Source organism: Zootermopsis nevadensis, unplaced genomic scaffold, assembly GCF_977971745.1.
Source record: "Zootermopsis nevadensis isolate Lab colony 2312 unplaced genomic scaffold, Znev_1.0 Znev_ptg000012l, whole genome shotgun sequence".
NCBI classification, from domain to species: Eukaryota; Metazoa; Arthropoda; class Insecta; order Blattodea; family Termopsidae; genus Zootermopsis; species Zootermopsis nevadensis.
In genome coordinates this window covers 8,513,810-8,539,174 of record NW_028259144.1, presented here as the reverse complement: position 1 = coordinate 8,539,174, position 25,365 = coordinate 8,513,810, and the positions used below count along the sequence as shown (strand labels likewise).

General features: G+C 36.8%; 2 protein-coding genes across 3 annotated transcripts in view; one reads left to right on the top strand and one right to left on the bottom strand.

Annotated features, from left to right (window-relative positions):
- The first annotated feature begins 1,203 nt into the window (after window positions 1-1,203).
- LOC110832951 (uncharacterized) overlaps window positions 1,204-25,365 on the top strand; it is a 199,139-nt gene continuing 174,977 nt past the window's right edge. Inside the window, exon 1 of the mRNA XM_022070455.2 lies at window positions 1,204-1,554. Within this exon, the coding sequence (XP_021926147.1) occupies window positions 1,539-1,554 (16 nt within the window). The 5' untranslated portion in view covers window positions 1,204-1,538. The remainder of the gene's footprint in view (window positions 1,555-25,365) is intronic.
- Window positions 4,712-20,761, bottom strand: LOC110832938 (ribosomal protein S6 kinase alpha-5). Of its 2 annotated transcripts, none has more exons than XM_022070425.2 (14): window positions 20,644-20,761; window positions 19,983-20,038; window positions 17,684-18,338; window positions 16,118-16,232; window positions 15,466-15,531; window positions 14,321-14,539; window positions 12,917-13,032; window positions 12,302-12,412; window positions 11,362-11,439; window positions 10,973-11,073; window positions 10,400-10,550; window positions 7,622-7,759; window positions 6,605-6,688; window positions 4,712-5,855 (listed from the first exon to the last, which is right to left on the bottom strand). In XM_022070425.2, the coding sequence occupies exons 1-13, from the start codon at window positions 20,689-20,691 to the stop codon at window positions 6,629-6,631; spliced, it is 1,914 nt and encodes a 637-aa protein (XP_021926117.1). In that variant the 5' UTR covers window positions 20,692-20,761; the 3' UTR covers window positions 4,712-5,855; window positions 6,605-6,628. The 2 variants fall into 2 exon arrangements, with proteins under 2 accessions (XP_021926117.1, XP_021926126.1); XM_022070434.2 differs by having other exon boundaries at window positions 16,148-16,232.

Here is a 25,365-nt window from a genome sequence, read left to right as displayed (position 1 = left end):
TGTTGCTGATACTGATTTTGTTTTGTCTACATTTGCTTCTAGGCCTATTTCCTTGTTAGGCTGTAGGAGAATTTCTGCATTCTTGGTTATGGTACTCATGCCATCTCCCAGCAAATTTACATCATCAGCATAGGCTAGTATCTGGTGCAGACCATTCAATTCGAGCGCTACCTTATTCCCTATGACTTTGATGACATGTTTTAGAGCAGAGAAAAAAGCTATTTGTGCACTGGGAAGGGATTGGACAAAGGTTATATGTACGAAGTCTACTAGATACCCCATCCATATGCACCACCCAGTCTTAGGTCATAAAAGTGTTCAGTGTGCTGCAGATATTGCGACCTTCGATCTCAGGCAAGTGATTATTTTAAACCGAAATAAATTAAGGTATGTATAGGGGAGTGGGGAGAGTTTATCCAAACAAATTTAACATGAGTCAGTGTTCACAACCATTAAGGCGGTCACTCGATGCAATAACCTATTTTGCATAAAATTAACTTCTGTTTTTGCTATAAAATATCATTAAAACTAAAATGCTTTGCTTAACAACTGTGAAAATTTGTTTAATGCCATGTATGTATTCAGTGTAATAACTACTTTAATCAGGATATTTTAGGTATAATTAACTTATTTGAAATTTCGACTGATATTTCGTGATAAAGCAAGTCAAGTAGGTTGATAAAGTTTAATTTATCTTTGCTTCACAGTGGCTTATCCAACTGACGGTTCTGGGGTTTAGAGTATAAGGTTATGTATAGCAACAGCCATTGCCGCAAATGATAATTGTATCTATTAATGATTTGTTTAATAGTGTTGTTACTCAAAGTGACAAATCATCGTGTTTGTGACAAACCAATTTCCCCCTTCCCCCGTCCAGTGGTGGTGACTCTCTGTTCTAAAAACATTAAAGTGGCGAAAGAAATTATTTGACTCTAAAAATAGATAAAAATATCTACTTATCACTGGTCTGTAAACAGACTCTTTGCAGCAACAGCAATAATAATAATGAAATAAGTAAGACGTGTTGATGGAATGATTCGAAGAAATGTGCATGGAACGGTCAGTAGCGTAGACTGACGTAAGCAGCAGCTATTGTCATTCCATGACGCAGAAAGACACTTGCGCACCTAAGAGAATTTAACTAAGCCTGTAACAAATAATATCGGTTAATAAATTTATTTAGTCTTGTACCTCATTAAAACGACCTGTATAAGACAAATTTGCTAGTACTGTGTTTGGGTTCTGTATTGGAAACAGCCCTCTACCGTTCAATTTTCCGACTCTGTACTTCGTGTGTCAGTCAATGGGGGATCAGGAATAAGAATGTGTGGTTGTCACGTGAGTTCGGTATTACATGACGCAAGTCGAAACATGTAACAGCAGATATCTGCTACAATTTCTAAATAACAGTTATTGTCAGTGGTGTATAAAGTGTTTTTTGTGTGTTTGACGGAGTAATGGAACAAGTTGTACTTCATATAAACCGCAACAGGGTGCTTACAGGTTGTCAGCAAAGATGAATATTTTTGCTACTACAGATGCTGTTGATCTCAGGTAAATGGCTACTTTGAATCGAAGTGAAGATGTCTGTAGGGAAGGGCGTATAATTTACGAAAGGGTAAAAATAGTGCAGCAAGTTCTTTGGTCAATGAAACATCAATTAAAACCGAAAACGTTTGAATTACCTTTATGGAAAATCGTTCACTTTTGTGAATTACTTTACAATAACCGTTTAAATAACGATATTGAGGTATGATTAGCCTCTTTATTTATATGAAATGTAGAATGGCATTTATAAAAATTTAGGAGGTTAATAAAGTTCTGTTTATTTTTTCAACGCTTTGTAGGATATCCAACAGAGTTTAAGCTATCTTAATAAAAACTGTTACGAATAGGACTACTACATTATGGTTAATGGGGCAGCTAATTATTAGACCAGGGGTGAACAACCTTCTAGACCGGAGGGCCACATTAAAAGTAAATATGCTATAAGGGCCGGAGCATTCAAACATCAGTATCGTAACTAGCACAGAAGTGAACATTGACTAAAGAATAGTCTAAACTTAATTTATTTATGTGAAACTTGGGCCTGATTTTATGGTGCTCGTATAAACATTACAAAGAATCATATTTCTGTTTTGTAAGGAACTGTTGCAGTTATATCAAAAAATAAACCCATTTGCATTAACACTGCACATTAAAAAAATCTTGACACCTAATAAAGTCGATAACAAACTTTGTCAAAGGGTTACATGAAGTGCCGCGGGTTGCATCCGGCCCGTGAGTCGTAGGTTGTGTATCCCAGGTCTAAACTATGACTACAGCCCGTGTGAAAATTAATCATAAACTTGATTTGTTGAATGTTTATTACGTTACAGACAGTTGACATGCTTTAATTTCAGTACTATATTATGCCCACGTGTAAAAATACGTTCTGTTGGCATTATCAGAATATTTTAACAACATTTATTGTTGGTATTGGTACGATATGTGGTGTGTTGTGCGTTAGACGGATTAATGATTCAGGTTTCGACTGATATACGCAATAAACAGGATGTTTACTTATCTTACAGAAGATTTTGTTGCTACAGCTGGTGTTACGTGATTAATTTGATTCGAAATAAAGACTTGTATAGATGCCGTGTTTAACGAAATAAAATTACCCTTATTTAACGGGGAAAAAGGTATAAATAAAAAGTTTTTGATGACCACAGTTGATATTTCTTTAATGTGAATTTAATTATGGCGACTGTTTAATACGATTTTGACGTATAATTTATTATATAGTTATTTAAAATATAGGCTGGTATCTATAGGGATTTATTTAAAGTAGGTTATTTAATTTCTATTTCTTTTTGTTTTGTACCTGAGAGTTCATGCTATCTTGCATCATTATGCAGACCATAACGAGCAGGATTGGTTATTAGGGAATTAGTTGTTAGAACGTAAAGGCGCGTTCTCACGAATCAAGTTTAATTGACCGATTATAGTTGATCAACAAAAGTTGAATATGCCTTGAATCAGTTTTTGTTCACACATTTCAATAGAAACTGATCAACAGTTTCAGTTAAAAATGGCGTCGAAAGCAGTTGTGCGTGAAGTTGTACGGATAGTAACTGTTTTGTTAAAAGAAGAACTAAAAATAATTTTATTTAACATGAGCAAAAATCTTGTATTTGTAACACCATTTAGAAAGAGATCCGCTCTTTTGTACCAAAACAGTTTCGGCACGTATACTTCCTCTGTTCCCATTCGACTTGTTTTGATTTGCAAACCAATGAATGTTCTTTTTTATACATCGTTCTAATCGTCTTAATTTTGTTCTTCAGACCAGCAATTTCCATTTCTTTGACAATAGAACCCAAAGCATTTTCTCTTGCATCTTTATTTTTATATTTATCCAGTCGGTGGTTCCAAAGACAATCATGCTTATGATAAAGTTCTAAGAATTTTAGCATCACACTTTTAGACCACTTGAGGCTAATTTTTTTAACTAAAACACAACACAAAAACAAAAAACTAAAAACAAAAACACAACACATGCACGAGTGGCGTGACCAGTTGAAAGCGAACTTGACAATCAACTGAAGTTCACACGTTTCAAGACAGGATTCAACTTGAAAGCAAATGGCGGATGACTCATCACTTGAACGATAAAGTTTGACTGGGTCAAACCTTTCTTGATCCACTAAAAAGTTGATCAACTCTATTGAAACAAAGGTTCTCACTACAGATTTCATTCAACTTTTGTTGATCAACTATAATCGGTCAATTAAACTTGATTCGTGAGAACGCGCCTTAAATAGAGAAGCTGAATAGTTAGTTGCACTAACCAAGAATCGATCTTTAGAATTTGGCCCTACGCGATAATCGACTACGTCTCGCTATCGCTCAGGAACCAGTGTCGGCTATCGAGTAAAATCTTCACCTCCTATAGATCTAGACATCGTCACAACGGTTGGGTTGGCCCTACAGAACGCATACCTAATACATGAATTATTACTGATTACAGTAGTAGTTCCTGGTCATTGCAATGGGCAGCAGAAAACGCATTATAACTGGTTGTAGCATTAATGGTATTGCTGGAGTGTCTGAAAATCGAAGGAAATTATTTAAAATGGCGTATTCCAAATTCGTGTTCGAAATCTAGAAAAATAAATTATAAAAAATTAAAATTATAAACATTTTATAAAATTTAAAAATTTCCAAAATATCATCAGTTAAATAATTCGAAGACTTCAAATTTTTCAGAATTTAAACATTTTCAAAAATTCAAATAGTTTACAATAACAATTGCCGGTGTGTACAGACAACTGACACTAGCGGACCACTGGGACACATTCACGGAGACAGACAGACAGACAGACACAAGACGGTGCACGAGTAATGCAACCGTATTTTTAGACGAAACGTCTGTGTTAATATATTTAAACACTGTGTAGCCAACAGGACAAGACACTAATTTTGTACATATCTGATGATTACATCACGACTAGTATTAACGCTAAACAGCTTTTTTCATTCGTAAAATTCAGATTATTGCTTAATATAATTGTTATTGCAAGTAAATTGTTGGAATATTAAAATTATTTTCTTACAACTTAAAATAAATCGAGAATTGTACTGCTGAATAATTTATTTATGCTTAATACTTTACAATGTTGTGTTCAGTTTTTATTTGAAAGTTACAGTGTCTTCTCAACATCAGAGGGTTTCTTTTACCTGTTTATTTTTAAGGACGACATGTTACACTATGTGATACATTCCATGTCTTGAAAGACACGGTGTGGCTTTGAAGGTGAATTAATTGGCCTTCATTAAGGAACATTAATTCATTAATTTATACACATAAATACTAATATATAAGTGAGCTTTAACTCCAGAGGCATGCCCTGGATTTTTACGCTGCGTTGCAACGCCACGTGAACTTAGATACCAGCGTTTAGAAAGAGCACTCTGCCTCCATCTTCTACACTGTAAAAGCCCATCTCTGTATGTCTACGTATCTTACTTTCGGCCGCTGTGTCATTCGGAAGGACTGTCTAACCCCAGATATTTGCCCCGTCCGGCTTGCCTCTCTTTGGGACTCTGCCCTCAGAGTTGCTCCGTGTAGCTTATGTATAATCATTCCCTTACAGGTTTGGAAATTCCTGGACTTTAATCATCTTAGGTTAGATGACACGGGCCAAGGTAACACCTGGACTTCCCATCTGAGGAAATACCATGCTTATGACCCATGTATGACGCGAATTAGGATTAAAGATCTGAGGGCTAAAATCCCAACTGAGCTCTGCATGGGCAAATCCCCAGATGGTCGAAACACAGGGGTCTGGAAACCTCGTAAGAGAATGATGAGGTGGTGGGGAGAGGCTGGCAAAGTTACGATGAACAAGTCCTGTGGGCAAAGTCCCAAAGCAGAGCTAGTCGAATGGGGCGAGGGCCTTGCGAGGAACAGCCCTGATAAGGTAGACATAGAATCGTGTTAATTCTCAAATGACTGCTGAAAGTGGGGTTCACAGACAGACATGGATGGACTCATGAGGTGTTGAATGTTGAGGAAGTATGTTTTTCAGAAACTTGTGTACCTACGAGTCCACACGGTGTCACAACCCATGGACACATTAATTCTGCATTGCATCTCCCACTCGATGACGGAAATTATCTTGATCGACTCCCAGTAAATGGTTCTGTGCTGATTGTGGAGGTCTCTGCCCCTCCATGTCGTGGTATGCGTTGTTCTCATTCTTTTAGGCTCTAGTCTTCCAATAGCAATCCAGCGACCAAGCTAGTCACGACCAGCACATTCTGTCCTTTGATGCCGTTACATTTACCTGTCACTCATTTGGAGGTTTGTCCTGAAAATAATGTACCTTATTAACTACTGAGTATCAAGCTTTTAGAACCAAGACGTAGCTCAGGCAGTTAACAATAGGCTTCTTAACATGGAGCCCCGGGTTTGCGCTAAGGTTACTCCATATCGAATTTTGTGGTAGACAAGGTGGCACTGGGACAGGTCCTTCGTGTCATCACTATAAACATTCCACTCCTGGGGTATTGATAATGGGCCCCTTAGCAACTCCATTTCGACAAAGACATATTCTCATCCTGATACAAAAATAACTGTAGCTCGCCCAATTTATTTATAGTGCATAGCGTATCTGATGAGGCCGTTTTATGCAATTTTCTCAGATTTGTTTATCTACTATATAAATATTAATTTGTTTGCTGTGTAGCTCATAACAAAGGCTGTGAGTCTTAAGGCTTAGATATTGACCACTGGAAATCTTCGATTATTGGTTCAAAAACATGACGTAATGATTTTAGGAAGAAAGTGAAGGCGGCCAAACATGTTTTGAGATGTGTATATTATCTGAACCTCTTAATCTACCAATTATGTCACATAAATCTCTTTATTGCCCTATATTTTATGTTAGAACCTAAAAATGGCAAAATATTGTAAAATCAACTATCTGCTGAATAATAAAATATTTATTACGCGAGGCAAAAATAAGAAGCAATTTCCGCTAATTTCGTAACTCGCAATATGTATTTTTGAAAGACACAATTTATGATAAATTAATGCGGCCAAAATATTATAACTTACTGTGTTCGGGCACTGCTGAGAAGTCTATTTACTGTGGTCGTCTGTTTCCTTGTTCTTCAAGGCCGGGGCTATATATGAACATACCTACAATACGAATAACAAAAGTCAAAATTAAGTAAGTAAATTCAGATGTACTGGAGCTTATGTAATATATCCTTTATAAGATAAATTAATTTTTCTCTAGACGTGGCAATAAAATGTTCTGTGTAATGTTCGCACTGGGCCCATATAGGTTAAACATCTGTCTCCATTGTATTGTAATCTGAATGTTAACCTGACCGCGAGTTAGCTCATTGTAATCCACATTACAAATATCGGTTTATTAAGCTGTTTTACTGTAGGATTTGAGGTTTAAACAGCGGCGAGTCTGAAGTTTCAGGTTTTGAAATTTTTATTTCATCATTTAAGTTGACGATAATTTATGCATTTATTTTGTTTGTAAGGTCTATATATAACTGTCTACAGGAACAGATTCCTTCCTGAGAAACTAATAGTTGCTCAGCTAGTCAAAAACGCTTGCTTTTGTGGAACTTGAATGTTCTTTAAGTTCACAAGTGAGCCATTCGGAACCATCATGAGCCAGATTAATCTAATTCACACCCTACCAAAAAGAAAGGCAAGCGGTGGACAGTAACTTGTTTTGCCAGCCGAGAAAATTCTTAGGAGTGTTATAAGAAATCAGTAACTCCATTACTTTAATTCAGGTTACTTTAAGGAAATGCCAGGCTAATATTTGGCCACTTCCTTAGTCGTAACATATATCTGTAGAGGTTAAAAACCTTCATTTTGTTTGCAGTTTACCCTGATGACAATTATTTTATCAATAATTAATGTTTATGCCCAAAGACCTCCTCGTGAGGTACGTATATTTAATCTAACTGAATGCACCATATCAGAGTTAGAGTGCCCAAATATTAGCCAAGGATTACCACAGTTTTCAATATGTTTTATAAACGTAACAGAAGCGCTGTTGCTATGTACCACATACAAAATGCAGGACAGAGTACTCGTACTGACCTCAAATATGTTACCATTCTGAAATGGTATCTCCGTTAGTATTTGAGCGCTGAGGCTCTTGATCATAGAAATGAGACTGGCGTGCGGTGGGCAAGGCATCTGGAGGTCTCTTCTTGCCACGTCGGTCCAGTTGATGCCCTGCGGGATTAGAACAAGCGTTAGTGGTTGGACAGAATGCTGATCGTAGTTAGATGAAGGAGGATGATGAGAAGGAGAAGAAGATGAAGAAGAGGAAGAAGAAGAAGAAGAGGAAGAAGAGGAAGAAGAAGAAGAAGGAGAATAAGAAGAATACGAAGAGGAGAAGGAATAAGAATAAGAAACGGAAGACGAAGAAGAGGAAGAAGAAGAATACTGAGAAGAAAAGGAAGAATAAGAAGAAGAGGAATAAGAAGAGGAGGAGGAATAAGAATAATAATAAAAATAAGAAGAGGAGAAAGAATAAGAAGAGAAAGAGGAAGAAGAAGAAGAGGAAGAAGAAGAAGAAGAAGAGGAAGAAGAGAAAGAAGAAGAATAAGAAGAGGAAGAAGAGAAAGAAGAAGGAGAATAAGAAGAATACGAAGAGGAGGAGTAAGAAGAGGAGAAAGAATAAGAAGAGAAAGAGGAAGAAGAAGAAGAGGAAGAAGAAGAAGAAGAAGAGGAAGAAGAGAAAGAAGAAGAATAAGAAGAGGAAGAAGAGAAAGAAGAAGGAGAATAAGAAGAATACGAAGAGGAGGAGGAATAAGAATAAGAAACGGAAGACGAAGAAGAGGAAGAAGAAGAGGAAGAAGAATACTGAAAAGAAAAAGGAGAATAAGAAGAAGAGGAATAAGAATAAGAAGCGGAATAAGAAGAAGAAGAAGAGGAAGAAGAGGAAGAAGAAGAGCAAGAAGAGGAAGAAGAAGAAGATTATTTCAAAATGCAGTCATCTTCTCGGCTGTGAATGTTGGTCTGTGCTAGAATTATTTATATAACAATAAAAATTTGTGATTAGTCGTTGTCTTCAACCAATTTGTCGTCAAAAAATGACGTCATCAACAATGCCAACAGATATTTTACTCGGCATTGTTGTGGAACACAATAATGCCGTGTAAACAAATAAGGCTTCACAACAAAGAAATTAAAAAATATCAAGCCAGTCGTATTATCACTGCTCTAGAAGGAGCACTTAGCATTCTTGAATATTGACTGACAGTTGGCCTAAAACATCAGAAAAGTGAAAGAAGACGTTATCAAGTATTTGAAGTACCAACTCCAACAAGGTAAAGTGATACTCATTCGATATATTACGATTATGAAAACTATTATAAAAACTGACTTTATGATCGATTTTGAGACGAAGATTTGCAAGGGTGGGGCTGGACGTAAAAAGTTGACTGAACAAGAACAGTTGGCCTCTGAAAAGCGACGTAAAGAACTACTACATCAGACATATTTAAGAAATAAAGAAAAGCGAAGGAAGTCTTACATTGATAAACGTATTCAATAAGAACAGAAGGGGAAAAAAGCAGACGAAGATTTGTAAGGGTGGGGTTGGACGTAGAAAGTTGAGTGACCAAGAACAATTGGCCTCTGAACAGCGACGTAAAGAACTACAACATCAGACATATTTAAGAAAAAACAGAAGAGAAAGAAAAAGAAGATTTGCAAGGGTGGGGCTGGACGTAGATATTTGGCCAACCAAGAACTGTTGGCCTTTGATCAGCGACGTAAAGAAGTAAAATATCAGATTACAGGAAGCGCTCCGAAAGGATTAGTCGTCATTGTCGTCATCAACAATATCACCTTATATTTCTTTATACACGGCATTGTTGTTCCACAACACCTAGCCTCCAAGTAGCTTGATTACAGGAGTACGCCACAACTCCCAACACTAAATTAACACCCCGAAAGGGGTTAGTTTAGTGTCTTAGTCAAGATTTTAAAACGCATCCAACCCCCCGAAGGGGGAGTTTGTCAAGTATTTTTACCCCCATTCGGGGGTGTGAGTTAGTTTTGTTTCTTACTCAAGGGTTTAAACACTTGACTAACTCCCCCTTCGGGGGGTTGGATGCGTTTTAAAATCTTGAGTAAGACACTAAACTAACCCCCTTCGGAAGGGTTAGTTTAGTGTCTTACTCAAGATTTTAAAACGCATCCAACCCCCCGAAGGGGGAGTTAGTCAAGTGTTTAAACCCCCCATTCGGGGGGTTAGTTTACTTTCTGACTCACGGGTTTAAACACTTGAATGAGACACTAAACTAACCCCCCGAAGGAGAGTTAGTTTAGCGTGTTACTGAAGATTTCAAAACGCAACCAATCCCCCAGAAGGGGGGGTTGGTCAATTGTTTTAACCCTCAATTCGGGGCGGTAAGTTTAGTTTCTTACACAAGGTTGGTGGCGTTTTACAAACTTGACCACCCCCCCCTAGGAGCTCCGAAAGGAGCGCCCTGCTCTAGTTATTTAACAATAGTTGCTTCTGCTTGGAGAGACATTTGAGAACATCTAATAATGCCCCTTCAAGGTTCGAAGCAAGTTTTTGGAAATTTTATGGCATGTAATGAGAGGGTGCGTCTGAAATTCTGATTTGACAGCGTATTCATTTTCGTACTAAACCTTTTCCTGTGATCTTATTATCTATACATTGACAGTGTTGGGCCTATGGCATATGTTGCACACAAGTTTTTTTTAGGGATGTGAATCTTAAACTGTGTGGTTCTTCAAATTATGCTTAATTTTATTGGTACATTACATGAACAAGACATAATTAAGAATTGAAACATGAAAATGTAGCGTAACAACAGATGTGGGAAAAGAACTCACATTGAAAAATGGATGTTGCTTGATTTCCTGTACGCCATATTTTCCTTGTCCTAATCGTTCTGATGGATCTTTTGTCAAAAGTGTCGAGATAAAATGTTTCGCTGTGCACGACATAGATTTTGGGAACTCTGGCGCCTCATGCACAATTTTACTGGAAAGAAAATGCCCATTCTTGTATTTAAAACTGAAACATACTTGTTAAACATGCATTCAAAATTAGTGTTTACACTGCCTCTCAACCCAGAAGACAGCCATCTTCAGACTCACTGTCGTGAAAACCCCAAATTTTACGTAAACAGCCTGGTCTGAGTCTAATTCTCACAAATTTCTGTGAGGTTGGTCATAAAAGAGATAAGAAAAGTGGCACACATTAAATATGTCAAAACTGTTACGTTTCTCATCGTTTGTAATAATTTCCGTCAGTTCTTAATGACTGTAGTCATGGTTGTGTTTGAATTTTTCTTTGGTCAATGTTAATTCTCCACAGGTTTCAAATGTGTGCATCTGCATTTCTGCCAAAGACAGTTTGCTGGCCACAAGCTAATTTGGATATAATTTTGTTCAAATACTTACCGATATAGTAACGTCAGTTGGCTTTTGTCATGAACTGTAAAGGGCTTGCGACCAGTCATCAATTCATACGCGATGACACCAACACTCCACCAGTCCACTCCCTGCAAAAATTCAAATTGGAGGCAACAATTGAAGGCAGTCATTTTAACTTCACACACTATCACACAATTTCAAGAGGACTTTGAGAAACAGAAATATTGTCGTATGAATTGTATTGATCATATCACTTATCCAGGTTTATTTGGAACATTCCTATGAATGATAAAAATTATTATATGCATGTGTTGTGAACTTCCTAATCGTGGTTCAAACTGTCTGACTGTTATAATGTGATGTCTAATTAGTTTACACTAGTCATACGTAAAATAACGAAGGGATAAAGTACATACCGCACCATCTTCTTCCTTGTTGATCATCTCTGGAGCCATATATACGTCCGTGCCACAATACAGACGAGAATTATCGGACTGTTGACAAGAACAACTTTTTAAAATAACTCTGACATGAATTTTAGAAATAAATTAACTAGAAACTTGCTGTGGTAATAGACAGAAAGCTCGGCGCAAGGCTAATATCAAAGACCACAACTGGACACCATCCCATTTCTCTAAAATCCTTATTAATGCTGTATTCCACTCTCATACACAATTTTCAAAGAGGTTTTTCTCTTCTAAATGACCAGTTCGATACCCGATGGGGGCAGACGATTTTTTCTCTATACTCTGCGTCCAGAATACCTCTCCCCTCAAGCGCCTACATGGCGTATAGTGGGACAGATTTACTTTAATTAAATGACCAGTTGATTGTAAGTAATTTCCTTAATTTTACTTCCCTAATAATAAAACGTAAGGGTGTATAAACCACATAATTTCTTTTTATATTATTATCGAAACTTTGCTTCATCCGTCCCCCTTTTAAAACACTCGTAACTGATATCTGTTCTTTGAAGTAAGACATTTATATATTTTGTTTATTTATGTTTTGTATACTAGATAGTATGTTAATGGTTTCTGAATTAAATAATTGCATTTATTTACAAAAATGCACAAAAGCTGTAATTATCACACTTCTATACTTTTGAGTTCATCCTTCAAAATTCAACGACTTCTGACGTCTTTCAGTTTTACTTTACTTTAAATATTAGTACGAAACAAACAGACTGAATGTGTGGTCCAGTTTTACGGACCTGATACCTTATCATTCTAGTACCTTGACTTCCCTCAAAATAAAGAACATTGTCTGACGAAGCGGTCCATGCAGCTCTTACATATCTAGCCTGTGTCCCCCTGTGGGTAAACCCAAGAGACAATAAACTTGTTTTTAAATTACCTGTGTATCGAGATTAAATTCTTTGCATAGTCCATAGTCTGTGACTGCTATATGTCCACGAGAGTCAACCAATATATTTGATGGTTTGAGGTCTCTGTGAATTACACCAGTCTGAAATAAATAAATAAATAAATTAACCGATTATGTGCATAATGGGATAAAATATTGGGCATCTTTCATTCTTATTGCGGTAGAGAGATGTTGTTATACTATTTTGCTTTTCTGCTACATATCACTCTAACAAAGTTGTCGTATGTATTTTTATTAATTAAATTAAATACCAATAAGCCAATCAAAATTTTATATTTGAATTATGACTGTGATTGAATTTTAATGAATAAAATTACCGAAATTCACTAAATGTTAACTGCCATTTTCAATACAATATTATAAAGTAAGATCTCAAAAGAGTTAAAGAACATACTATAAATGTGAATTGTTTCCCATGTAAATTACTTTCATAGGCTTATTTCCGTATGATTTTAACAATGTAATTAACTTCTTTTTGTTGAAATGATGACGATTTGCATTGGAGTAATAAAGTATCGAACGAAATCGCATTTAATTAATTTTTAAACCGCGTTACTGTAAATTTTTAGTTAACAGCGTGCTTACCTGATGCAAGTTTTCGACAGCGACGACAATTTCTGCTAAGTATAACCTTGCGTCTTGTTCTGGAAGTTTCTTCCTCGCCCTCAACAATTTTTGGAGGTCGCCGTTTGAAAAATATTCTGCAACAATAATAATTCCAATTGTTTACTGTAAACTGCTACTAGAGGTCAGTGAATACTATTGTGTTGAATGTTCAATTCAACAACAGTGCTACTTAAAAGTTACGCCCCGCAGAAGAAAAACCACTGGAAGATATTTTACAAGGTGCTTTTTGCAATGGATTCTGCCTCCAGTCAGGGATGTAACCGAATCTACACACAGTCGTGTGTAACATCTGTCGAAAAAAATAATACCCCCACCCTTCTTATTGTGGTCACGTGGTGTTTTAAAAAAAATTAACGTTAAAAGAAAATTATTTTATTGTTATATACACTAGTAGGCTACTCGTAGTTACCAGTCCCCGGTAAACGAGATTTCTTACGTACACAAAAAGAAATTAACAGAAAGACAATGCGTTAACACAGAAACATACAACACGGTGGTTAGAATAAGTCAGATCAATGTACTCTGAACCTTCAGTACACGTCAGTCAAAATTAGCCAGCGCCACACATGTTTTTTACTACAATATATGACAATTTAAAACATTTTAAGTGTTGTTTATGTGTTCTGTTTCAATAACAGCCCTCTCTCTGATAGACCTTTCCTATCATTGTATTACAGGCAACTCTCGGTTTACGAACGTCACAATTAATTCAAAATTTCTTGAAGTCACCAATAGATAGAGTTCCTTATAAAAAGAAATGCCAAACGTATAGCGAACATAATTGTAAGATTTAAATTAATGAACTTTTAAAAAATTTATTTATTACAATAATCATCAGAAAATTATTATATGATAATTATACTAAACTGTTCTTGCTTAATAAAACTTATCTAGTCAGTAAAAAAAACTTTGGTCTAAATGCCACGCCGCGTAGAATGTTTGCTCGTGGGAAAGAAATTGGTGATTCCCCCTATTATAATATAATAGGATCATCACTTGCTTTGCCTAGGTTATCATAGACGGTCAATTGTAGTTCTGCATTTGGTGACTTAAAAATATATTTTTTTAAAAATTTAAGTGATCATGGGTCCAAAGCGTAATAGTAGTGCTGGTACTGATAAACCATAACGCATACATACTTTATAATAAAACGTATTGTATAGACCATTCGATGTTTAGTACATGGTTTTAATGCTTTAAAATGGCTGCTAACGTATACGATACGTATCTCAAAAGCTCAGAAATGCAAGATACACATAACGAACGTCGTGGAACAGAACTCGTTTGTAAACTGAGAGTTGCCTTTATTTAGTTCGCTTCTCAAACATCGTGGAATAATTAAAATTCTTTTGACATACTTACCCACTATGAAGACCGCCTTTGATTCTGACAGGAATCCGTAGTAGAGGCCCACCAGAAATGGAGTGTCAAAAACATTTATATGAACACGGTGTTCTGTGTGATATTCTTTGGGGCAAACCGTTCCTGAGCTTGAGTAAGAGATATTGATCACCTTCATGGCATAGAATGTCCCGTCATCAATACCGCCTTTCTTCTGGACTAGGTATACTGTCCCGAAAGCTGTAACAATACACATGTAATGATTCAGCAAAGGGGTTATACTAACATCTGTCAATCATATTTATTAAGGATATTTTGTTAGTGTTATCACAGTGTAAAATTAAATACAGGGTTATTCATAATTCCCAGACACATTACAAAAAATCGCTAGACTTGAATGGTGTAATGGATGGTAACATAGGACATGCCGATAGAAAGAGAAACTCTCCATGTTTATTTTACATACCTCATAAATGCTCTGTGTCCGTCCTTTGTGACGCGGCAGACGTCAAGCCGATAATCCGTTTCCGCCCATACCCGCTGCAGCATGTCACGATCGATTTGTGGGATGTCAGAGATGATTCTTCTTTACAGTTGAGGCAGATTCCATGGCAGAGGCGGTAGAAAGACCTGGTCATTAACGTACCCCCATAAGAAAAAGAATCACATGGCGTCAAGTCAGGTGATCGGGATGGCCAACGAAGCGGCGCATGGTCATAGAGCATTTAAGAGGTACGTAAAATAAACTTGTGGATTTTCTCTTTCTATCGCCATGTTACAGGTTACGATCCTTCGCGCCATTCAAGTCCGGCGATTTCTTTTAATGTGTCAGAGAATTATGAATAACCCTGTATAATTGTGATTTCGGTCAAATATTCGTCTCCGAGTTTAAGGGTTTTATGTTTAGTTATTAGATGTTTATAATTAGAACTTTGAGTTCTCTAAGAATCATAGATGATGCTTCTGCAGTTGTCTGAATAATTTTAACGCTTGTGAGATTTCCTAAACTGGGGTTCAGTTGTGCGTTTCTTGCTCCCAGATCAACTGTTGGTCCTACTACTATTTCGATTTTGCTATCTGATCTTAAGGGGTTTTATTAAATCCTGTATAATAATCAGATATATACACAGTTAATTTATGAAGTATTAAGAGAAAGTTGTACTTACCACCTTTTCCTAGAACTTCTATGAGTTTGAAATTTTTCAATTTGGGGCAAGGCTGTGTAGGTTCGTCTGTAATAAAGTGACATAATTATAGTTACGACCATTTTAGATCATAATTAAAATAATTTACACAGTAAATGATGTAATTCAACCAATGAACGGAGTGTCCCTTTTAGTAGGGAGGAACACCACCCCAAATGACTCTCTCCTTCCCGATGTATAAAGTTACTGTCTTTATAACCTTCATATAATGTTTACATGTTGCTGTATATCATCTCAATCTGTGGTCCGTATAGTGGGAAATCTACTGTCATGGCGACTAATGTTTCGGTGTTGGCAACATGTTTCCAACATATAATTTAAATAGGAGATTTTGATAATAGCCAGAGTATGTTCTTTATCGGAATTTTCTAATAAATTCTTATATTATCGCTGTAATAGTCCAATTTTTTTTATTATATACGTCTATAACGAGTTGCAAAATCCTTTACAGACCGACATTTGTCTGAGATAACAAGGCATTCGGAAGATGTCGAATGTAAACTCTTTTCTCGCAATTTATTCTGGAATAGCAGATTAGAAGAAGACCTTAGAAAATACAATTCAGAAATTATTTAATAGCAAGCAACACGAAATGATAAGTTTGGTAACATACCAAGTGTTCTTAAGAGATCAAAATCTTCACCTTTTCGCCATCGGGTTTCGTGTGTGCCAGGCTTAGTCGGAGTCCGATTATTCCTGCTAATTTTGACGTCATGGTTGGTAAGATCCTGGAAACAGATGAGGTACGATACGCGAATCAAACACTGATAAACAGCAAGTCCGTTTATCGCGCTTGCAAAGTTACGAACGATCATGGCTCAAAGTACTGTCTGTAACAGAAAAATTGCACTTATTTTTTCAAAGTCTGTTTTAACTCTTGACTCATTATTGCGTGGAAAAGATTGGTTTGTCACGTGAGACCTGTCAAGTTGCAGTTGTTAACAGTTACGGACAATGGATAACAGAGTGAACCGCTGTATCAATAGTGAAGTTTGAAATTGATTTGAGATTCACAAAGATGTGAAATTGTGATAAATTGTTTTGCTACGCTGTGGCATCTTGTAACTAGTTACATATGTTTCGAAAGATATAATCGCTTCCATCTTCGTGATAATGAATAGATGCAATATTATTATTATTATTTTATAATAGTATAATTTACTTAATTGATTCATGTTATTTTTACAAATATCCTAATGTAGTTAGTAGTAATTTTTTGTGTATTTATTTTTTCCGTATCAATGTATTTTATATATTGCTTGTTTTACTTTTTATGTTTTTATTGTGTTCGTTTGCTCATCTATTGTGCTGTATCTGTAATTGGCCATCAGGCTGTTGATACAGCACACAAATAATAAAGAATTGAATTGAATTGAAATATAAACTCTCTTACAAAATTAAGCGATAATAAAACAGAAGACTATACCCTACATTTTTTTTACAAAAGGCTTGTGTTTTAAATTAAGCCACCGCCCCAACTAATATTAACAAATCGAACATAAGTTTAAATGTTTAAACACTTCCCTTGTCTGTGACATAATACAAGGGGGGACACGGTTTTTTGACCACATAGGGAGAGGGGAAAACACGAGGCAGCCGACCTGACACCTGGCGTAAGGTACAGGATACATTGGCCCTCTGAAGGAAAAATATTTACATGTAGCTTGTGTTCCGAGATAAATAAAGAGATGTGGTCAGAGTGACGTTAGTAAGCAAACGCTCTGTTTAAGGTCGCTTAGAAATAAAGCCGTGAAAAGTAATGTTGCTTCAAAGCTTAAAACTTAACCTAAACTGACATTTGTTCGGCCCGCTTCGTCTCGTCTCGAACGTAGCCTTTGAGATTATGGCGGTGGCGCTGTGAAGTCTAGTAGCGCTTCCATCACCACCCAATAACCTCTGAAACGTCGCTACCAGAATACACGGCCCAACAGACTATAAATCAGATATCTTCCCCTGAAGTTCTGTTTAAACTTCCCAGTCTCCAGACAGGATGGAAATGCAATAAAATCTTCTTGGGTTATCATCCGTGTCAATTGGTTAAACAATAAAACCGACGTTTCAGGGACAGATACGGTTTTATTGTTTAACCATTTGACGCGGCTGATCGCCCGAGAAGATTTTATTGAGTTACGTCGCCGTGAAAGTTTCAAATCATATAGGATGGAAATGAAAAACTTACCTGTTTTTTCTCGATTTTCATGTTTCTTACGGTACGGTTGGCTACTGTGCTGTCGCCAGCTTCAATGTAGGTATCATTATTTTTAGCTGTACTGTGGTTATGCTGCGCCATTTCAAAATTAAATTTTGCAGTTTCTGTTAAGAGCCTATCTACAGCATCATGTAGTTCGTTTAATCTGTTGACTGTTTCCTCGTTGTTTTTAACTTCTCTGTTATGCATCTCCAACAGCTCAGCCATTTTAACGCACAGTTTCTCATTTTCAATCGAAATCATATTTACATCTTCGTTCAGTCTGCTGATGTATTCTTGTTGTGTTCTTGTTGTCATTAACTGCTGCTCCAACACGTCGGCCATTTTAGCAAGCTCAAATTTCAAAATGTCGCCTTCGCATAACCTCTCACAAGGCGTCTGACGTTCTGCATTTACGTGAACGTAATTTTCTGATCTATTTGCTGACATGCCCCTTTTTGCACTGACGTCTTCTAGATTTTTCAGAACAGGTTTAAATCCATCTCTTAACGTATTAATTTTCTCTCCAGTTATCGGGCATGCGTTAAATTTCTGTGTTTCGTTCACTTTATTTGGTGACGTGAGATGTTTCTTGTTTTCTTGTTTTGAATATTTATTCTTATTATTGGAGTTTCTCATCTCGGATCTGCATTAAAACAAGTTGTATGTCATTATTTTTTTTATAATTGAAGGCAGTAGTCTTCTATAAAATTCAATATGAAATAAAAATATATAAATGTATGCTGCTAAATATTAAGAAGTCAGTAACATTTAAAACCACAAGAACGTTTATAGTTATTGATACATATGCATTATTCAGGTCATTAATGGAGCGTCTTAAATTATCAAGTATATTATAAATGTGCATTATTGAACAGAAGACCAACGAATAATTTTCCCCTGGTTGTCGCTTCAACAAGAGAATTTTTTTTTTACTGTTTATTTTCCGACGCCCCAAGTTTTATGTAGGCTACAATCCTGTACCTAATTCGATAAATAGAAAAAATTCGCCTTTGCTTTCGAAAAGGATACCATTTTATTTATTTACTGCATGTACTATTAATCAAATTTTGGTCAACCCTGTGACTATATTTTGGAATATATTGAAGGCAATAATTTTCCCTGGATTGTCTCTCCAAGAGGAACACACTTTACATTTACCGTTATCACTGATATCAATTTTTTTGACACCCCTGAGTCTTATTTTGAGATAACGGAAAATAAATACATTTTCCTGAGAGGAAAACTTCTGCGCTGTTTTTTCCTTACGAAGAACTGTTATCTTGCATACCCCTATGCCTTAGCTTCGAAAGAAGTAAACAAATATATTATTTTCCTTGCGTTGCCTGTCCAAGGGGAACTTTTATAACTTCTGGGAGAGAGACACGCATTGCTTTGAAACTTTATTCTAAATTGTTAGCCAAATTAAAAGTTATATGCAGTGTTTTATTAGTATTAAATAATTCATAGTGAAAGTGATTAGTGCCTCGCTAGCTTCATCTACTTCCTCTGTGGTTAGTTTTATGTGATGAATCAATAGGTAACTGGCCGAAAGAAACCATCAACTCCTTTTAAACATAACTGAGGCAAACTTAAATACTTTTTGTAGTAAATAAACAAACCAGATAATTTCCAAAAGGCGTCTATTGTTTTGTTGTTTTGTATGGGTGCGAAACATGGTCTCTCACTCAGAGGGAGGAACACAGATTGCAGGTGTTTGATAATCGGGTGTTGAGGAGGATATTTGGGCCTAAGAGGGAAGACGATGGGGCGTGGAGAAAACTGCATAATGATGATCTTAAAAATCTGTATTCCTCCTCCAGTATTGTCAGGGTGATTAAGTCGAGAAGAATGAGATGGGCGGGGCATGTAGCGCGCATGGATGGGACAAGAGGTGTACACCGGTTACTGGTTGGGAAGCCTGAGAGGAAGAGACCGCTGGGGAGACCTAGACGTAGATGGGAGGATAATCTCAGGCGGGATCTATCGGAGATAGGAGCTGAAGGAGACAGGGACCGGTGGAGGGCTTTGGTTAATTCGGTGATGAACCTTCGGGTTCGGTAAGCCATCTAGTTAGTTAGTTAGTCTATTGTTTTTAAAATTCGAACAATAACTTGCTTATGTGATCATATGTAGTTCTAAAAGTGATAGATTTTTCATGCGCTCACTGTCATAGCTTATCGTAAAACTTTCAACACTGTTTCATGGAATGTCAGTATTTATGAGTCAATAGCTTGTGTATTTGATGCACGTCGAGTATATAATTTTGAGCTCAGTGCAGTTTACATACCTAGCCTTGGTCTTCTCGGCACCATTATTCGTGACGACCTTGTGTCTTTGAACACGCTGGAAAAGAAGATTAAAACATTGAGAAATCTATGTCTACTTAAAAATAACACTTTTTCTACAACTTTTATTCACACTCATTACAGTGTATAAAAGTCTGGTTTGTTACGTCACTAAGTCTTGTTGGAATTAATGTACGCTAAATGACACCAGAATTCATGGGTCTTTTAAAATGGTTACATTTCAATTCAGGCTAAGGAGGGAAACTTCGTGTTTGGTCTATTGCCTATTGTCTTGGAAACTTCAAACCATTTGTTAATGTATTTTCCTATCTGAAGGAAAAATACAGGTCACAAAATCACCATGACTCAGGTGTGTGTGTAACTGCGGTAACTAATCAAATAATGCGAAATTGAAACAGACATTTTAAGTTTGTGTAGAGACAATCTTAGAGTTTAAACATGCTTATAAATTCTGCAATAAATATTATTTCTTGGCAAATAATTACAAAATTGCGACTATGCAAAACTATGTGTGATAATGTTTACATAGACAAAATCTATAGTTACGTAATAAGTTCTCTGCCTGCACTTAACATTACTTCTACTTCTACCAATAACTATGAATTCTAACAAATGTGTTACTACTCGTTCTTTACAACTTACCTCAGGTCTGTCCGATACTCCGAAGCAAAAGCGTCTTAACTTTTTCATGGTGAATCCAAGATAAGAGTGAACTATTCTGTGTGTCACATTAGTACAAACTTAAATTGGTTAATTACGCATTTCTATGGAAACCAAAGTTGTTAATTTTTAACAATTGAAGAGCGCAACAAATCTGATTCTTATTGTTGACGGCCTGTCACGTGTTCACAGTTAAACGCATGATGCTATATATTAACTGTCTGGAATGGACTTGAATGTTAAATATTTGAGGTCAAATACGTGGTATATATTAAATTCTGCAGTTATGTATTTCATCTTTAACAATTTTCTTCCATTTTCCTTGTTGGTATACAATCACCGAAACTAAAGAGATTATTTGTTATTAACACTTTATCTGTAAAAAGATAAAGACCAGAATAATAGGAAAAAATGTATATACTGCATGGCAGTATCTACTTGAACCGCCACGGTGGTCTAGCAGTTAGAACGCTGGCATTGTAATCCTGGGGTCTCGGGTTCGATTCCCGGCGGTGCCCGAATTTATAACTTGTGTTGGGCAAGGCCGTGGTCTAGGCAACACGGAGTTTTCCTCCGGGGGCTTCCCCGGTTTCTCCGTGGCATCCCAACAATTACTCCATTCACACACAGAAGAAGGCAATGGCAAACCACTTCTGGATCATCTGCCAAGAACGTATATGAACAGGTCCCAGTCCGAGAAAAGGATGGAAGGATCTTGTTCATATGGACCTGTCGTCAGACAGAACACTAAATAAATAAATAAATTATGGCCACGGTGGTCTAGCGGTTAGAACGCTGGCCTTGTAATCCTGGGGTCCCGGGTTCGATTCCCGGCGATGCCGGAATTTATAACTTGTGTTGGGCAAGTCCGTGGTCTAGGCAACACGGAGTTTCCCCGGTTTCTCCGTGGCATCCCAACAATTACTCCATTCACACACAGAAGAAGGCAATGGCAAACCACTTCTGGATCATCTGCCAAGAACGTATATGAACAGGTCCCAGTCCGAGAAAAGGATGGAAGGATCCTGTTCATATGGACCTGTCGTCAGACAGAACACTAAATAAATAATAATAAGTATCTACTTGCAAATAGTGGTTTTTTGATGCATAACGTGAACTAATCATCCAAATAACCCACCATTGTTGCATCACCATTGAATCAATGGTGATGCAACAAATGTAATTTTAACGTGTCTGCAAGTTTAGAAGTGTAATTAAATTTTACAAAATATATGAATAAGGCCATCAACGTAACTGTAGTCTACTTTTAATTGATTAAAAGTAGACATACATTTTTAGAAATTTTCTTGATGTGGCCAAGTTTGCCAACATTATTTATAATGCGAAATTTCGAAAGTTTCATACAGTCGATTTCAACATTTTAATGTTCTCCCTGACATCAAGGGGTCGTTAGCTTTCCGGTAAGTGGTCCTACGTGTTCGTACCGGAAATAGCGTGCACAATTTATGTAGGACGGTTGGATGAAGCGAAAAGTACGCGTAGCTGGTTATTAATTTTGCCGTATTTTACGTGTTCATTATAGTGTTCACAAGTCAGCAAACGGCCACCATTCTGAGACGAATCAATCCAAATCACATCATTCTTACTTTAAGAGCTGTTTTAATATTATCCTGTCGTCTTGAATAGATCTTCTTAGCAGTCTTTTCTATCCGGGTTTTCCAGCTCAAATTTTGTACATATTTCTCATCTCCACATGCGTGCTCTATGCCCCACCCATTTCATTTACCTTGATTTTATTATCTTAATAGTAATAAGGAATGACGTGTTTAGGTTATAGAGCTTCTTTTTGTGATTTTATTCAATATCTTGTTGAACTATACTGGATTTTAAACTATACTTTTTATATGTTGTTCATTTAAAATATAAGATCCATGGTTGATTAGTTCTTCAGTAGATTTTGTATGTGCATACGATATTTAAGCATAAAGAATGATGAAATACATTATTATTTTTACATGGATTTGTAGTTACGAGAAATTCCAAAAGATCAAGGTCACCTATCTTTTTCTGTGTATTAAATAATGCAGTAATAGGAAATCGCAGAGTAATTGCTATTAACAGCTGGTCTAAATGCATAAAATGAAAGATGAGAGAGAGAGCGTGTAGTACATAATATCTACTTTTTAATGTGAAACATTTTTGCACACTGATCACTACATTCGGCGAGAATCATAGCAATTATATGTACTAGTAGTAGCTTTTATTCCAATGTCATACATGACGGCAGTTTTTGTATTAAGATTATAAAAATGGGCCTGAACATGACCTGAACGTATGTGGAAACGTGCGTTAGTGAAAGTTGAAAGTGTGGGACCAACTGCAGACGCAACAAGGTAATAAGCTGAAGGAAGTTGTAGGCTATTAAACTAAAATCGGTATTGAAAATATTTGATTTTTATTTATAACCTAGTAATAGCGGTAGTTGTAGAACTCGCTACAGTGCGTGGTTAACCATTTGTGTATGTTTCTCTTCAGGGATTTTTAACAGGGGAAGACTGTAAATCTTTATAAATAATAAAATTACATTTGAATATTTCCGTCTTCTGGGTTTTTGTGCTGTGTAGTCTGGTCGATGTTAACCAACGTTTCGGAGGTCACACTGCCTCCGTCATCAGGGCGATGACGGAGGCAGTATGACCTCTGAAACGTTGGTTAACATCGACCAGACTACACAGCGCAACAACCCAGAAGATGGAAATATTCATACTCATCGCCCTGATGACGGAGGCAGTATGACCTCTGAAACGTTGGTTAACATCGACCAGACTACACAGCGCAATAACCCAGAAGACAGAAATCTTCATACTCATCGCCCTGATAATGGAGGCAGTATGACCTCTGAAACGTTGGTTAACATCGACCAGACTACACAGCGCAACAACCCAGAAGACGGAAATATTCATACTCACCGCTGTGAGAACCGAAATTACATTTGTTGCCAAAACTAAATTAAAACCTCTGATACCAAAATAGTCGCATAAACCAGTCATGTTTTCTGGAAGCAGCATAATAACAATACTTATCTTTGTCTAGCAACGCTTAGATTTTTGCCTATTTTGAAACTAACAAACATCCTATTATCCAACCACCACCTGTGAACTAATGTCCTACCCTTGTCACAAAAACGTTCAGACTTCCTCCAGCAGCTGCAGTAAGCAACATATACGTCTTTTAATATCAGGGGCTTTCCTTTTAAGTAGCAATTCATGTTACCTAAAACCATTGATAACCTGAATGTATACTATTACATAAGAGTATAACCTCACATCGGGACACCTTTCCTACTTAACCAATTGAGAATTCAATTCACGACAGGCTACCCGAAGATAGACATGAAATAGACATTTGGAATTTGTTTCAATCTATATATAAAGTTAGATTTTTATATTGGACAGCAGCTTTCATAATACAAATTTATAACAAAATGTATCGGAAATTCATTACATGCGTATTAGATTCTGAAGCTGTATTAGACTGGATGTTGAGAGATCTGTCATCTCCCCAACTCTGAGGTGCCTTATGCATGCGACAGACAATATACATTTCAATGAACATGAGTAGTCATCAACACACTCTTTTACTACCGGGTCTTCAATTTATGCGGTAACGGCCATGCTTGCATTGCGTGCTCGGCCGGATACACTGTTGGTGTGGGCGGGAGTTTTCCGCGTTCTTCCCGTGAGTCACAGGCGAATCTGTTTCATTGCGTCTCTCGTCGCGGATTGACGTTGATAATATGGTGTATAGTATTAAGCAACATGTGTTCTTAGTCGAAACATATGCCAAATATTCATCTTACGGAAGATGACGCCGTAAATATCGCAGACATTTTCCAGGTGAAAGTGTTCCTAGCAGGCCCATGATAGAGAGATTAGTAAAAAAAATTCGTAGTACGGGATCAGTTTTGGATAAAAAGAACAGGAAACGGAGTGTATTGACGGAAGAGAAATTGGATGAAATTGGGGATTTCTTAGAAAAAAGTCCAAGGAAATCTTTGGCACGTTTAGCTGCACAATCTGGCGTGTCATTGGGATCTGCTCACACAGCAACGAGACTTCTGAAATTGTGACCATATAAGACCACTGTTGTTCAGAGACTCACAACTCCTGACACTGGTGCTAGGATTCGTTTCTGCAATTGGTTGTTGGGATCCGTGCATGATGGGATTGTTAATCCAGAGCTATTGTTTTTTTAGTGATGAAGCATGGCTGCATTTAAGTGGATATGTCAACAGTCAAAAACAACCGCTACTACAGTTCCAAAAATCTACATCAGTTGCATGAACATTCTCTTCATGACATTAAGGTTGGAGTCTGGTGTGCAGTTACCTCCAAGAGAATAATAGGGCGAATCTTTTATAATAAAACAATAAATTCTGAACTTTATGTAAATTTAATACTTAGACCCTTTTTCCAAGAAATTACCGATGAAGAAAAGACTTACGGTTTCTTCATGCAAGACAATGCTACAGCTCACACAACTAATCGGTCGATGTTAGCATTAAGAGAAGTGTTTGGTGAAAACGTTATCGATCAGTGGCCTCCGCGTTCCCCAGACTTAAACCCGTGCTATTTTTACCTGCGGGGCATGCTGAAGAATAAAGTTTATGTAAACAATCCGCACACTGCAGAGCAACTTAAAGAAAATATTCGACAACTGATTTCGACAATTACCCCAGAAGAG